Here is a 15,951-nt window from a genome sequence, read left to right as displayed (position 1 = left end):
TTTACTCAAATATTTGAATGAGCCATATCTAAATTTTAATATCCAAAGAATTACATTTGAAAATTTGAATTTAATCTACAAAAAAATTCGATAGAAAATTAAATGCAAAACACAATAAACCAAAATTGAAATTTTATGCAACTTTATACATACGTACGCATATAAAGATTTTTTTGTACATTATATATGTTTTATAATCATAGTGAAAATAAATACATATTAAAAATCTTAACGAATAAGAAAAATAAACATAATTATATATTTTTTAATGCAAGCTTAAATTAAAAAATAACCTTTTTTTATAGTGATATCTTTCGTCGTGTTTTTTTAAATGTTCTTTTTAAAATTATATAAATAAATAGAAATAATTAAATAAATTCGAGTTAACTTAGCAAAACTCGAATATCTTTGAAACAAAAAAAATAATATACAATATTTTTTTCTATTTTAATTACACTTTTGTTGTACATAACTTCAATTAAGTTTTACATATTAATTTTTGATAATTATTCGGATTAATGGACACCCTACGCTAATAACCTTGACCTTGACATATATTGTGATGACTCTCAAAAGATTTTTGATGACTTCGAAAGATTTTAAGTAGCGGTCACTGTTCGTTCAAAAGTTATTAACAAATAAAGTTTAAAAAATATCTTATTTCTATATTGTACTGACGGGCATACGACTTTCCATGCGAAGGGAGATTTCTTTTGAAAGGCACTCAGGTCATGATAACATATGTCAAGGTCGAGGTCATCGGCGCGATGTCCATTAATCCGAATAATTACCTAATTTTGCAATTATTTATTTCTTAATCTATTTCTTAAAATAAGGGAGGAGGGGAGAGGAAATAAATCCAAATTAATTTTAAAATGTGTGTAGAATTGGCTGTAGATACTTTAGATCAATGATTAAAATAATTCCGAATTTGAGTAATGGTTAATTCGATGAATTAATTATTGGAATATTCGAATATTGGCAAATCCAAATTGTATTTACAGCTTAAACTTGGCAAAAAGTACATACATATATATATTTTTTTTTCTTTTAAGTTAAATACATTACAAACTTTCAAGCTGTACGTTCTGTGTCTTCGAATGGTCTATCTTCTATTAAAAGTTTCCTGAATTCTTTAGGATCCTGCAACGGTTCTGCATTGATCGCAGCTATGACCTTGTCACTATCCAATATCGTTGTATGGTTGCCTTCAACATAAAATACATTCACCTTGTCTCGCGTGATCTGAAAAGTTTTATTGCTGTTATTAGGCATCATTATGAAAAATTAAAATCGAATGTTTGTAAAAAGTACACAGAGACATATTACTTTGTGTAAGCCATAATCTTCTTCAATTATATCGACAATTAGTTTCGTGGGTTTCAAAAGTGTTATAGGCGATCGTATCCATCCCAAGGATGACCAGTCATACTTTCGCAAAGCGAGAACGTGCATATAAATATTTTTATACAAGGCTTTGTGAGTTTCGGTAAGCAATATTTTGTCAGGCATATGCGAAAAGGAAACATTTAATTTTTCTTCCCAGGTTGTACATTTCTCAAGATCTAAAAGTAGCTGCAAAAAAAAAATAAACAGGACATTGACAACAAAAAGATCGTGACGATCAAATAGTATTTTAGTAACCGTTAGTAAAATCTACCTTTTCGCTTGAGGCTGATTGTACAGTATCCATGATAGAAAGCAAGAAATTATTTTGAAATTCTTCTTCTGTAGTAGCTGGAAGATATTGGTCTAATATCGTTTTCAATAGCTCAGGAGCACCGTCAATCAGCACTACTCGACCGCTTAAACCATGTTTTTCCAATCGTTTCACTAATTCAAGAGCAATTACCGAACCATACGAATATCCGACTATGGCAAAACCTCTTTGCTCTTGCGCCTTTGGCAAGACATACTGAAAATTCCAATGAAACGTGTGTCAGTCTGCATAGGCAAATATCTTTCGAAAAGAATTCGTAAAAAGGAAATATTGAATGAATATCTCATTTTATTTATAATTTACATTCTTCGCGTATACGTACTGGTAAAAGATGATCGGCGTATTCTGGTATAGACATAGTATTCACTAATCCATATTGCAAAACCGTTGCGAAAGGTCTGATCTTTGATGCTAGTGGATTAAATATCTGTCCGTAACCCTGTATACCCGGCAAGAGGAACACTTTTATTTTGCGCGGATCCATCCTAGTTTGTAATTCCATACAGGTCTCAGTAGGCAAATTTACGTTGTACGAAATCTGAAGCAACAATTGTATGCCAGATAATTCGATTGTTTGTTCATGGGCCTCTGGATTCAGTGCTTTCTGTCGTTTCAAATCCACATCGCGTATCTCCGCCAATTTAGTAAAGTTCAGATTGCGGATGTCTTGCATGGTGAGGAAGATATCGTATTCACGTTCTAATGTTTGTTTAATCTCTACGGTCATCATTGAGTCCATGCCGAGTTCGGCTAATGATATGTTCTGAGATATATTCTTATCTTTTACATCTGCAAAAGTATCAAGAAATATAATTAAACTCGATTATTGGTGCCTATATTTTTGAACAATGACACAGCATATCAATAATCTTGTGTGGAAAAATCTTCGTTAATTTTATAATTTTTTAACATGTGCATATGTCTGGTGGAAATAATATAAATAAATAATAAAATATGTGATTTTTATTCTAAAAATATTGATTCGATCAATATACTTAAACAGATTTAAAAACAAAATTAATATCCTCATCTGCATAATGCATATAATCTTTCGATTTTGTTCTATGAAACTATCTTAAAATAACAACAATCTTACTCATTATATTTGCTACGGCCTCTACAATGTCGACAGCTCCATAAGCATGCTTCTCCGCTACCACCATGCTAGATACCACTGGGTGATTCTGCAACAAGAAGATCTCCAGCTTCTCAAGGCAGGAAAATACCATTTGCTGCAAAGTACCGCCAATGACAAGCTCCTTGTTGTTGTCATGCCATTTAGTGGTAAGACCAACTTCTCCTATCGCGCCCCATTGAATAGCCAGTCCCGGCAGACCGTTCGCTGCTCTACGCTCACAAATTCTCTCCATTATAGAGTTAGCCATACCATAATTCGTTTGTCCAGCATTCCCTCTTCCGCAAGAAACCGAAGAGAAAACTACGAACTGCTGAAGTTGCCGGCACAACTTTCTGGATAACTCGTCCAGCATTTTCGTAGCCCAAGCTTTCGCTCTGAAACACTCGTCGAATGATTCCGGTGTTTGGTTCTTGCAGATGCAGTCCTTTAGCACCACGGCAAGATTGAAGATGGCGTCCACTGGACCCTGTTTCTCTGCAGAATTTAGTATAAATTCACAATCCTTACGATTCGAAGCGTCTGCCCCTGTGATGATAAGCACGTTCACGCCATAAGATTTCCATAACTCGACTTTCATGCGTTGGTAACCGTTTTTTATTCCCGTTCTTGATGTCAACACTATGTTTTTGGCACCTCGGAGTATCAACCAGTCAGCTAATTCCAATCCGAAACCACCCAGTCCACCCAGAATAAGGTAGGTTTTATTACTGTTACAGTAATATCGTGGATCAGCAAGAATAGATTTCTTTTCGAGAATCTTTTTCTCATCACAAATTTTCAAAAGTATCTATAAAAGACATATAGGGTGTTTGATAAGTAACGATAAATCTTTCGCACAGGGGCAGAATGGACTAAACTGAGAAGAAAAGTTCTGTACCATTTTACAATTTTCGCAATAATTAATAAGATATTAATTACTAAAAATTATCGAAAATTGGTCTTCAATAATTTTTTACTCAAATACTATCAACTTTACAAAAAAACTGTAAGAGACAAAAATTGTTTATTTTCTTCTCATAAAATTTTGAGAATTTTTTCAGAATTTTTTAATACCGTATTTTTCATATTGGTAAAAATAAGATAACATAAGGTTTTATTAATTTTCTTTTAGTTTCTCACAGATTCTTACTTCGATGATAAATTTAACAATTTTTTAAAACTTGAAAGCATTGTTAGGTGACTATAACAATATATGTATAGAAAATATCCGATAGTTGACGAGAAATAGTGTTTGATTGTGTATAATTAGTATTCTCAGTAAGTAAGATATATTATTTAGCAAAACATTACAAACAAACCATTAACTAGATTTATATTAAGCTTGCGTTCTCCAGCTTAATACAAATCAGAATCGTAGACGGATATCAGCAGAATAGTGTGTATTATTTAAACAGTTTTAAAACAGCAAATTCTGTGATTGATTTTTGCTTAATCGACTACTATATTATATTCTGTCAGAAGATTCTGTTATATTTTTACTGACATTTTGTAAAAAATATCTTTTAACTACATGTTTTGATTAAAATACTTTTTAATTGCATCTATTCTTTAACTTTAATTACATATATGTTACGTACGTTTTTTGTAATTATATATAATTATATTATATCAAAATGTTGACAGAAGAGAGAATTTGACGAAATTATATAATATCCTATTAAATTTTTTTACCTTGCCTATGTGCTTTCCAGTCGTCATATATCTGAAGGCCATTTCTAATTCATCCTTTTCAAAAACTTTTCTAACAAGTGGTTTGATCGCTCCATTTTTTAGACCTTCGTTTACCAAATTGTACAACTCCGTCCTTTCTTCCACTATCTTTTCGTCCTTCGGTCCAGAAGAAAGCAAATTATCAATCAAAACTCCATGGAAACTGATTTCTTTCAAGAAGATCATCATTCCCAAGGAATTATTTGCAGCGAGATCAATCTTGCCGATTTCTAAGAAACGACCTCCTACCGCCAGACAACGAACTGATGCTTGGAGCTTCTCCTCGGCTAATGAATTTAAAACGATATCCACTCCGTCGCCATTGGTTTTTTGAAGTATCATCTGCTCGAAGTTGGTGTTGTGCGAGTTGTAAATATGATCATCCGGAATCGACGGGAACATCTCGCGAATGAATTTGCGTTTTTCAGGTGTTCCTACAGTAGTGAACACCTCACAGCCTTCGTGAAGAGCTAGATGTATCGCTGCCTGGCCGATGCCACCAGTGCCGGAGTGAATGAGCACCTTGTCACCTTCCTTCATCTCGCCACGTTGATAGAGCGCTACATAGCATGTTGCATACACGCACGGCACAGTAGCCGCGTCCTCCAACGACCAATTGTCAGGCACGTACCAGTACAAGCTTTCGTCCGATTCAATGATGTTTGTTATACCTCTAAAAATATATATTGAATATAAATAAAAAGTTCAACTTCTGGGATGCTTAGAATGCATAGATGATATACATACCCTACTGAAAAAAAATTACGTCACACAGTTGCATGATAAAATCGTGTAATTAAACATGTAAATCATGTAACGGATTGTTACAAATCAGTACATGATTTTTTTAAATTACATAATTTAAAAAGTCACATGATGATATATATTCTTTTTTTCTTCTATTTCTATCATTCAATTCTTTAAAATTCGATAACTATAAAATCACATGATGGATGAAATTATTTCTATCATATGTGATTTTCCAAATTACATTATTTAAAAAAATCATGTACTGATTTGGAACAGTCCGTTACGTGATTTACATGTTTTAATTACATTGATTTCATCACGTAACGTTGTAATATTATTTTTTCACTAGGATATATTTTAGAGAAGATATTATATAATGGTAATTAATCAATTAACGATTACTATTGATTTATATAATAATATAAATTAATAATTAAAGTTTATACAGAACGAAATAATTAAAAAATTTTGAAAGATTTCATGTTACGATAGGTATGTTAATCAACTTTTGAAAATATATTAAAACTTGATATCTTTACGTTATGTTTGTGTGTGTGTGTAGTATCATATCTTTTTTAAAGAAAGTATAATAAAACGACTTTTCAATATACAACTTGTAAATATAAAGTTTAATACGAATGTTACCTTTTATCGCAAAGACCCATCACGCGACGACCAGCGGTATCGATACCAGCATATTCTAAGCCGATCGGGTACTCGTCGACTCGATCACGCAATAAGGTACTATTCAAAACGAGTTTTCCTGTGGCAAACATGATATCTCTAAAGTTGAGAGCCGAGTACGCTACATGGACCAAATTCTTTTGATTGGTATCAGGATGTATACTGCCCTCGATCCAACGAAGCGAGCTTAAGTCACCAGGTACCTATTTTCCACAGATATATATTATACAAAAATATAAAATAATTACATTATATAACTGTATAGATAAAAACAGGGTTGGGTAGTGCTAAGTTAAAAAGATAAAAGTTAAGTTAAAAAGTTAATTAATTTTAACTTAACTTAGTTACATTTGATCAGTAACTATTAACTTTTAATTTGATTTTTTTTAAGTCAATCCTCAGACACAATGCGAGAAGATAATGAGTATATAATTTAGTAATTTTATATTGTATAATCGTTACTTGAACAAAAATAATCAGATTCTTTAATAAATATGATGCGAGAAAAGAAAAATACGAAAAATTATGTAAAATGGTTAAACTTTTTCTTTTTCTTTTTTTGGTTGTTCGTTCGGACCAAATTTAACTTTTAACTTTTCAATTACTTTTTTTTATTAACTTAACTTTTAATTCTATTAATTTCATTATGGATTAACTTGTATTTTAATTAAGTTAAATTTTCAAGGCTATTAACTTTAACTTAACTTAGTTAAAAAAGAAGTTAACTTATTCAACTCTGGATAAAAGTATTAATATCAATAATATAACAATAATAATATTATATAAATGTACGTAATAACAATAATAATATAAGTGTACACACATCTATGCAGAATGTTTCATAATTATAATATTTTCTTACATACCGTTTGATGAACATATGCATGACGAACAAGCTTTGACTGTAGACTCGGCAACGGTTGATGTCTGTAAGAACCCCATACTTTTCCCGATTTCAAAACATTGATCGGTAAATCCAGCTGAAGCTGTTCCGAATATAACGGATTTTGTAGAGAAAACTTAGGAGCTTCGGTATCTTGTATCAATACACTTCTGATCATTTCTCCACCCGGTTCCTTTCTTAAACAGTTCACGAAGCCTAGCAAACCACTTTCTAAATCTGCCTCACTGACGAGTATTATCCTCATGTCATTAGTTTTGCTTTCAATATTCATAAATGAATTCAACTTTTCGAGCCAGGTGAACTCATTGTTGTTAACATGGACGACTTCGGTTTTTCTGGCCAGCTGCTTTCTCTTTTTTAAAAGTACGATAGTCTCTTCACCAATATTCTTCTCTAGAATCACATCTAAACCGTGCTTTGAAAGTGTTGAAAGATTCTCGAGCTTGGATCTTTCTCGTGTCAATACAAAACCGCTGTTTTTCAGTTTCAACAGGATTTCTTTTAATTGGTGGTTCTTATTTTTCGATAATAGCCCGATACCAACAGCAAGCATAACATTATCTTCTTTGGATACTTTATTAATGTCCAAAGCGATAACATTCGGTAATAACGAATAATCAAAATAATTAGATGGGGCTGACAGATGCACTTTCGCTTGAATCAAGGGCAAGTCATTTAAAATCTCAGTGAGTATGGGTGATGCTAATTCATCCATTGTCATCTTATCGGAATCGTCGATCAACTCGATGGTTTTTATATGAACAGTTTGATGATATTCGAGTGCAATTTGCGTGGATAATCTAATCGCCTCCTTCAAGGATACTTGTGCTCTGTCGCGATGAGCCACGAATTTATGTTCTTCGAGGACTACGTCATCGGTTCTCAACCGGCGAGATATGGCCGTAGCCTTAACACCACGGATTTCAACTCCACCTGATATTATAGTTTCCCATTCTTTGTACACGCGTACGGGGAATTCTATAACGAAAAATTTGCGATGATATTTCTTATTTATACAATTATAATGATTATATCAAACTTATTAGTATAAAAGTTTTGTATTAGAGAATAATTTATAATTTTTATTTATTCTAAAATAATATAATAACAGGGCTCATAATCTTTATATGATATATATCTTTATATGATATATAGATGATATTTCTCATTAAGCTGAATCATATTGACTATAGTGCATGTATGACTTCTTTTAAAACATTTACAATTTATGTGGCATGTTTTTTGAAAATTTAATAATTATTGAAAAGAATTTGAGCAAAAAATATCTCTACTTTAGTATTTCGTTTTTTTTTTAAGAAGCGGAAGAATTAATTTTGATCTATACTGAGAGATGAATAAAAATCATATAAATTCTATCAACAATTAAAAATCTATTACTGTCTAATACTCTCACGCAATATATATTGATATATTCAAATTAAGATATATTCAAATTAAGAATATAGTTAATCTTTTTATGCAAGCAAATGCTTGTGAAATAAATATTTGTGAATTTGGGAAGGATAAACTTACGTCTGTTTTCTACATCCAAATTTCGAACTTCTTGCTGGTGAAGCTTAGTATCAATCACAATCTTGCGTATTTTCGTAGGCACATATAAACCTTTCGTATTCATGCCAAGAATCATTATCTGCAGCATGTTGTCGAGGAACGTTACCCAATTACTCATCCAAGCAATGTGCCCCTTATTCCCTGACAGAGATGCGCTTTTTAAGGAACGGAAGATGCCTGAATATTGGTAACCTCGTAATCTTAACTCTTTATAAATGTCTTTAGTAGTCAGTACTTCTTCCTCGTCATCATCTTCTGGCAAAAAATTAACAGGTACCTTTTCTTGCGCTGGGTTCTTCACGACTCGAATCAATCCAGTCACAATCGGAGTGCTACCTTCCGATATTTCGAATCTTCCAGTGCCTGCAAAAATAATTATTGTGATTAATTAAAATATTGAGTATTAAAATATTCGAGAGAAAATATGTTCCAAAAGTAACGATAAATCTTTCGCACAGGGGCAGAATGAACTAAACTGAAAAAAAGTCCTCTACCATTTTGCAATTTTCGTAATAATAACAAGATATTAATTGCTAAAAATTGCCGAAATGGTCTTCAAATTTTTTATTTAAATACTATCTTTACCGAAAAACTGCAAGAGACAAAAATTGTTTATTTTCTTCTCATAGAATTCTAAGAATTTTTTCAGAATTTTTTAATACCGTATTTTCTCATGTTGATAAATAAGAAAATGCAGTACTAAAAAGTTGCTAAAAGATTCTGAAAAAATTCTTAATAAAGTTGATATTTGAATAAAAAATTATTGTAGACCAATTTTCGGCAATTTTTAGCAATTAATATCTTGTTATTATTGCAAAAATTGTAAAATGATAGAGGACTTTTCTTCTCAGTTTAGTCCATTCTACCCCTGTGCGAAAGATTTATCGTTACTTTTGGAACGCGCGCGCGCACACACACGCACGCACGCACGCACAGGGTGAGGTATTTTAATCGCCTCAGGGGTGGATATCTCAGAAACTAAGAGAGATACAGAAAAAAGTTTTATATAAAAGTTTTAGGTTTTCTTGGGGGAAAGAAGGTAAAAATAACAGATTTTGTATATGGGGCATTACTAAGATCAAATCAAATCGACTTTTTTTTTAATGGAATACCCTATTTTTGATGCCAGAATTTAATAGCTAGTGTCAAGAGCTTTTCAAAACACTATAATAAAGTTATCTTCCATTATTAGTACTTTGCAAGTAACATCAAATAGAAAACAATTCAAATGTAGAAATCATAAAAACAATCAAGTTGAAAAATTAATAATAAAAACAGAGGAAAGTCAAAAGACAATTAGTTAATTAAAATAATAAAAATTTAGCACAAAATACAAAGAAATCAACACAAATTAAAGTCAGAAATTAAAATAATTAAATCATATTTGAACACAATTTCACACAATTCCAGTAATTTAAAAAATTCAATTTCGAAATTTGAATAACATGAAAATTTTAAGCATTATCTAAAAAAATTAGCTAATGTGCATCCTAAATAAATAATAATTGTGATTGTTGTCATAATTGATAATTTTGTATTGAAATTATAAATTGTTACAAATACAGTTGATTAATAAGTTAAAACATATCAATATAATGGCAATAATTGTTAATCACAATAACACACACATTTTATATGAATAAAAACACAATGAGATTACCTTTTTGAACCATTACTGTTAACTCAATATTGCCTTCTTTTGGAATATGAGTAGCACGCATGAAGCTGACATCTTCGAAGACGACTGATATCTCTGTATACATTTCCCCATGTAACAAACCCAAACTTTCCCAAACCATAGCAAGGTATCCTATGGCAGGTATCAAATTCTTCCCATCAATAACATGACCGATCATATATTCAAAGTCCTCATTTACTAAACTCATAGTAACAGTTCTCTCCCCGGAAGTGATCTTCTTTTGCGATTTGTATGTTGTTACGTACCAGTCGTCAGTGTGTTCCCATCTTAAAGGAGATTAAATCATTTATTATCCTAATTTCTCAATAAAACATGATAGGAATCCTAAAATAATTTTCGTGCAATTTTTCCTTATTTTCTTTATTAATTAGCATTTTATAAGTATATTATTAATAATGATTAAAGAAGAAAATTGATGAAAGACGGTTAAAGGATCCCGCTTCAACCTTACGCGTTTTGGCTCTCGGTGAAATTGTCTGAAAATTTAGTATGTTGTCTTCCTTACTGCACAAATGTCTCAAATGTATGTAGTCCTTTTTGAAACGCGCGCCGAAATGATTTTTCGAGGATTTTTCGAGAGTTCGACTCCCGGCTGAGGTAATATTTTTCGCAATAAGAATTAATTATTTACAGATTTTAATATGCCACTCAGCATAATTAAGATCGTTTCGAAGATACAAAAAAGCATTAAAAAATTGTTGAAATTGCTAATCAATTTTAATTTGTGATATTACTGCGGTAGTTTAGTAGAATTAACGTTTCAAGACTGAAAAATCATTCCGGCGCGCGTTTCAAAAAGGACTACATACGTAGTATATAAATTCACACAGAATCATAGAAGCATTTAAGATCCAGCTAGACCGTTTAAGGCTTTGATTTCTATAGTTTGTGTTATCACATATACGGGGTCCTATAATATATTATATTGAATGGCTACGTTTACACCGTGCATTTAGGCCGCGGCCTACCCTGACGAAAATAAGAAATTTTATAAAGCGTTGACAACCGTTTAATGACGAATTTTTGAGAATTTTTACGCTTTCAAACTTTATAAGAACGCTTATAAAACATTGGATTTAAACACTTTCAGAACACTTATAAAATACAGTATGTATCGTTTCATGAAAGTTCTGTAATGTTAAAGCAACGCTTTTCAGAGGACGCTCAGTAAACGTTGATGCACCTTCCTGCAGAGAGTTCACTGTCAGACTTTTCAAACATTTATCAAATGCTTTTCTCAATACCGTAAGACAAGCATTTTCCTTCCGTTCAGCAAACTCTGTTCCAACGTGGCGAATTAGTGAATCGCAGTAAACGTTTTCTAAGGCATTTACGCAAACGGCTTAAAGACGCCCAAAAAACGTTTTTCTCAACTCCGTAACACAAGCGTTTTTCCTCCGTTTAGAAAACATTCTTCTACATGTTCAATTTTTAAGCAGTGCATCGTATTTAAAAAACCACATTGAATAGGATAAAAGGCGCAGTATGATGAGATTTCTCAGTGAAAAATTTTGTTCTTTTTTTTGATAAAATGTCTGTGTTCAGCAGACTCAACACTTAAACTGAACGCTCACAAACGCTTTTTACGCTATTTCTAATGACAAAAGTAAACGCCTGTTAAATATTTATCAGAAGCTGCACGTAGTTCTCAATGATGGAGCAAACGTCTATTAAACGTTATACACAAAACCTATAAACATTTTAAACAACTGTCAGTAAACGCTTGACGTCAAATAAACGCTATGTAAACGCTTCAAAATGCCGTATACAAATGCATTCTAAATGTTGCAGCGGTGCAATTTCCGCTTTATGAACACTCTAATGACCGTTTCTAAATTCTCAACAAACGCTCATGTAAACGTTAAACAAACGTTTATGAAACTTCTCATTTTCGTCAGGGTATACAATAGATGTCCTTGTTTATCCTGTAGGTTAAACAAAGACACCTATCGTATAGGTCGCGGACTAAGCGCACGGTGTAAACGTAGCCAATATTACATGTATAACGTTTGTGTCAGCTTTGCCTTAATTGCCTGAATCGATTCCCAGTCTCATACACACATGAATACGTTACAATCTTATCGATTATCAGCAAATAGACGCATTTTCATATTTTGGCGCTCCATAACTCGGACCCTAGGCATTTTTGGACTTTGTGGATTTATTCAGGATAGTATAAAGAGGACAACATACTAAATTTTCAGACAATTTCACCGAGAGCCAAAATCCATAGGTTGGTGCGAGGTCCTTTTGATGTATTGAGCAAAAAAAGAAGTTGTTCGGTTTATTTTAGACAATTAAATATTTAAATTCTCGCAAGTCTACCTGATAGAAGGTGCGATCATTGGAGTACCACGGCTGACTGGATATTCGACGGGCGGATAGAGTTTCGCAATATCCGGTTGTAATCCTGCGTTGTAGAGCTTGCCGAGCCCTTGCAGAACAACCTCGACATTGTCTCTGTGACCACGTTGGGTAAGCCCGACATTTGTGACTTCCGAACCAAGAGATCGCCTCAGGATGGCTTGTAGAAGACTGTGGGGTGCAATCTCAATGGCCACCGCATCCTTTGGGATCAAACACGTTGTTTCTTCGAATAGTACAGGATTTAGAAGATTGTTTGTAAGGTATTCGGCAGATGCCAACTTGGCCTCCGTGGTAGACCATTTGTTGCGTGGTACAGACGTGCTCAGCCATTTTTTGCTGCGCGGCTTCGGTTGAGGAATTATCTCATTCATATAAGCCAGAAGTTTCGGTCCGGTGGACGCGATATAACGACTATGATAAGGTATGTTGCTGCACTGCACTTCTTTCGCGAAGATTTGTTTAGCCTGTTTAAATATACGTATTTAGTTAACGACAAATATTACAAGAAAAACAATTTGGACAATATTTATAATTCGGCAATATAATAAACAATTAATTTATGATAAAAATTGTAATAGAAATATATATATATATGCACAAATATCGTATATATTGTTATAACTAACATGCTGAAAGTTATTTTAATATCATTTTACATTGTTGAAATGTCTCACTTAAATACAACTTAGAAAAATTTTTGACAAAAATGATACGTTAAACAAACCTGCAATTGGGCGACAAATTCTTTCATAGATTCAGCAGGTCCACTAATGGTGCTACTGTCAGAAGCATTATGACAAGCTACTTCAATGTCAGGTGGACATATATCTTTGATGTCCTCGTAGCCAAGACCTATAGCTGCCATCGAACCATAAATTATTTCAGTTTCGATAGACACTAAACCCCTCGAGTATGATGACAAGATCATTTGTTCGGCGGTAAGGCATCCATCTGCGTAAGCGCAACCGAGCTCTCCGACAGAATGACCAATAATATTATCCGGCACAATGCCTACCGATGTAAGAAGATCGACCAGACCAATCTATAAAATTCATATTATATCAGAATACGATGAAGAATAGTAAGCAATCTTTTAAATTTAATGATTTTACGCTTTAAAATTTTAATTATATATTTTTAATTTAAATACTGCAATATTTAATTCTCAATTAAATTAAATACATATAATTTTTAATTTAGAATATTATTATATCTTATATAATTTATTAAATTAATTTAATTTTTATTTAATTAAAAAATTTTTATTTCTATGCTAATCTTAGTTAATATTTTTTTCGTAGAATATAGTTTATTATTAAAGAAATAATGCGAATGTCGTAATTATATGTAGCTCACCTGTACTGCCGCGATACCCACAAATGAATGCAAAATATTGTCGAATATAGTTTTATCTTTATTTATTAGTATATTAATAATGTCTACACCACGTGGTCGTAAGACGGCATCACATTTCTTAATAGCTTCGGCAAAGACAGGGAATCTCATCAAATCGATACCTATTTGAAATCAACAAATATATCGAATAAACAAAAAGAATAAGATATAATTATTTCCATTTTTAGAAATCAGAAAGAAATTAATATAATACATACCCATACCAGGCCATTGAGATCCCATACCGGAAAACACGAACCAAATTGGTCTCGTAGTTCCCAAATAATTTTCTACTTCCCTTATGGAATGTTCCGTCTTGGAGCCGACTATCGTGTATCCTCTATACAGATGTCCTTGAATATCATCAAAGTGAATGTCATGTAGCAGACGAATATATTCAGTGTCTACCGGATGTCTCTCGATCTACGAAAACGAAAATTAATTTTCTTATGAATCTATAACGAATCTAATCGAAGGTGAATATCTAAAACATTTCGCACTGTGTAGTTTTTTTCCGAAGAAATCTTGTTGTATCATATAGGAATATGCTCAGAAATAGCATAACTATTCCAATTTCATCATTAATCTCTATGACAAATATATTTTATTCATTTTCTATATGCTTTATGTTATGTAATTTTTATATTTTTTGTCTCATAATATCTTGGTTCTTCATTGATTTTTACTTACATCATCTAAGAATACTTTAACAGAGTTCTCTGAACGTCCAGATACTGTTACGAGTCTTGGTAAATCATCAGATGGTGCTCCATTGTTAATTTTATTTTTCGGATGAGATTTCAATAGGATATGGCAATTGGCACCTCCAAAACCAAAGGAATTTATACCCACATAACCACCTTCCCAAGATGTTGATTCGTTGACGACTTTGATCCTGCCATCTTCGAGAGCTTTCAGGCCTTCCCGTGGCCGATTGTAATGCAAATTAGATGGGATTATTCCGCTTTCCATTGCTACTATTACCTGTGATATATGTTGCAATTTAATAAATTACTATACAGGGTGTTTCCAAATTAAATCGCAAAACTTCGGGAGCGTGTAGAGGAGTAAAAAACTAAGAAAAAAAGTCCTATAGACATATGCTCGTTTTTGCTCCGTTTCAGAGAAATCGAAAAAAAATGTTTACATTTCTTGCCATATCTAGCACCGACATATTTGATTACATTTTCCACTTTCTGTTATGAATTTGTCAGTCGCTCTTTGAAAGCCTTTAACAGTAGATGAATTTTGTCTTTTGCAATATGCCGCGTACGTATTCTAATAGTGAATATGCTGATATGGTTTTTGTATACGGTTTCTGCAACGGTAATGCTTTAAAGGCGGTGCGAGAATATGCACGACGATTTCCAAACAGAAGAGTGCCAAACCGAAGAGTGTTTATGTTGACATTTAATAGATTGCGAGAGACTGGATCATTTTCAATTCGACAAGAAAACAACCGATTTCAAGCAGCGTTACGAAGAGATTTGCAGGCAGGGAATCGTATTTTACAACATTTTGACAATCATCCTGAGACCAGCGTTCGGAATGCGTCGGCTGTATTGGGAGTGTCACCACAAACAATTTGGCGAACTGTAAAAGGAGATAATCGCTATCCCTACCACATTCAAAAAGTGCAAAATTTATTACCTCAAGATCATTGGAACAGATTGAACTTTTGTAACTGGTACCTTCAGACATGCCACAATGATATTTTATTTCCATCTAAAATAATGTGGTCAGATGAGGCAACATTTACCAGAGGTGGAATAATTAATCAAAGGAATTATGGGCTCATCAAAATCCCAGGTCTGTTAGAGAATACAAATTTCAGCAAGAGTTTTCTGTTAATGTCTGGCTTGGAATTTGGAACGACGTTTTAGTGGGACCGTTTTTTTTACCTGCAAGATTAAATGGGGACCGTTTTCTAAATTTCTTGGAGAATGAATTTTCTGACTATTTAGAAAACATCCCATTACAACAACGTACTGAAATGTGGTTTCAATTAGATG

General features: G+C 32.7%; 1 protein-coding gene across 1 annotated transcript; it reads right to left on the bottom strand.

The window, feature by feature from the left end:
• Window positions 1-976: 976 nt before the first annotated feature.
• On the bottom strand, window positions 977-14,932 carry LOC108722186 (fatty acid synthase; the record flags this gene model as incomplete). Its single annotated transcript, XM_018447165.1, has 15 exons — window positions 977-1,245; window positions 1,330-1,575; window positions 1,661-1,915; window positions 2,043-2,509; window positions 2,817-3,645; window positions 4,530-5,241; window positions 5,964-6,205; window positions 6,869-7,884; window positions 8,440-8,841; window positions 10,139-10,443; window positions 12,503-13,008; window positions 13,269-13,586; window positions 13,901-14,061; window positions 14,158-14,362; window positions 14,630-14,932. Coding segments are annotated over 15 exons (6,138 nt in total), but the record flags the coding sequence as incomplete, so codon positions are not given.
• Window positions 14,933-15,951: the final 1,019 nt, after the last annotated feature.

This window comes from Mycetomoellerius zeteki, unplaced genomic scaffold (assembly GCF_001594055.1).
Source record: "Mycetomoellerius zeteki isolate Tzet28-1 unplaced genomic scaffold, Tzet1.0 scaffold199, whole genome shotgun sequence".
In the NCBI taxonomy this organism is placed as follows: Eukaryota; Metazoa; Arthropoda; class Insecta; order Hymenoptera; family Formicidae; genus Mycetomoellerius; species Mycetomoellerius zeteki.
This window is presented reverse-complemented; position numbering and strand designations above follow the sequence as displayed.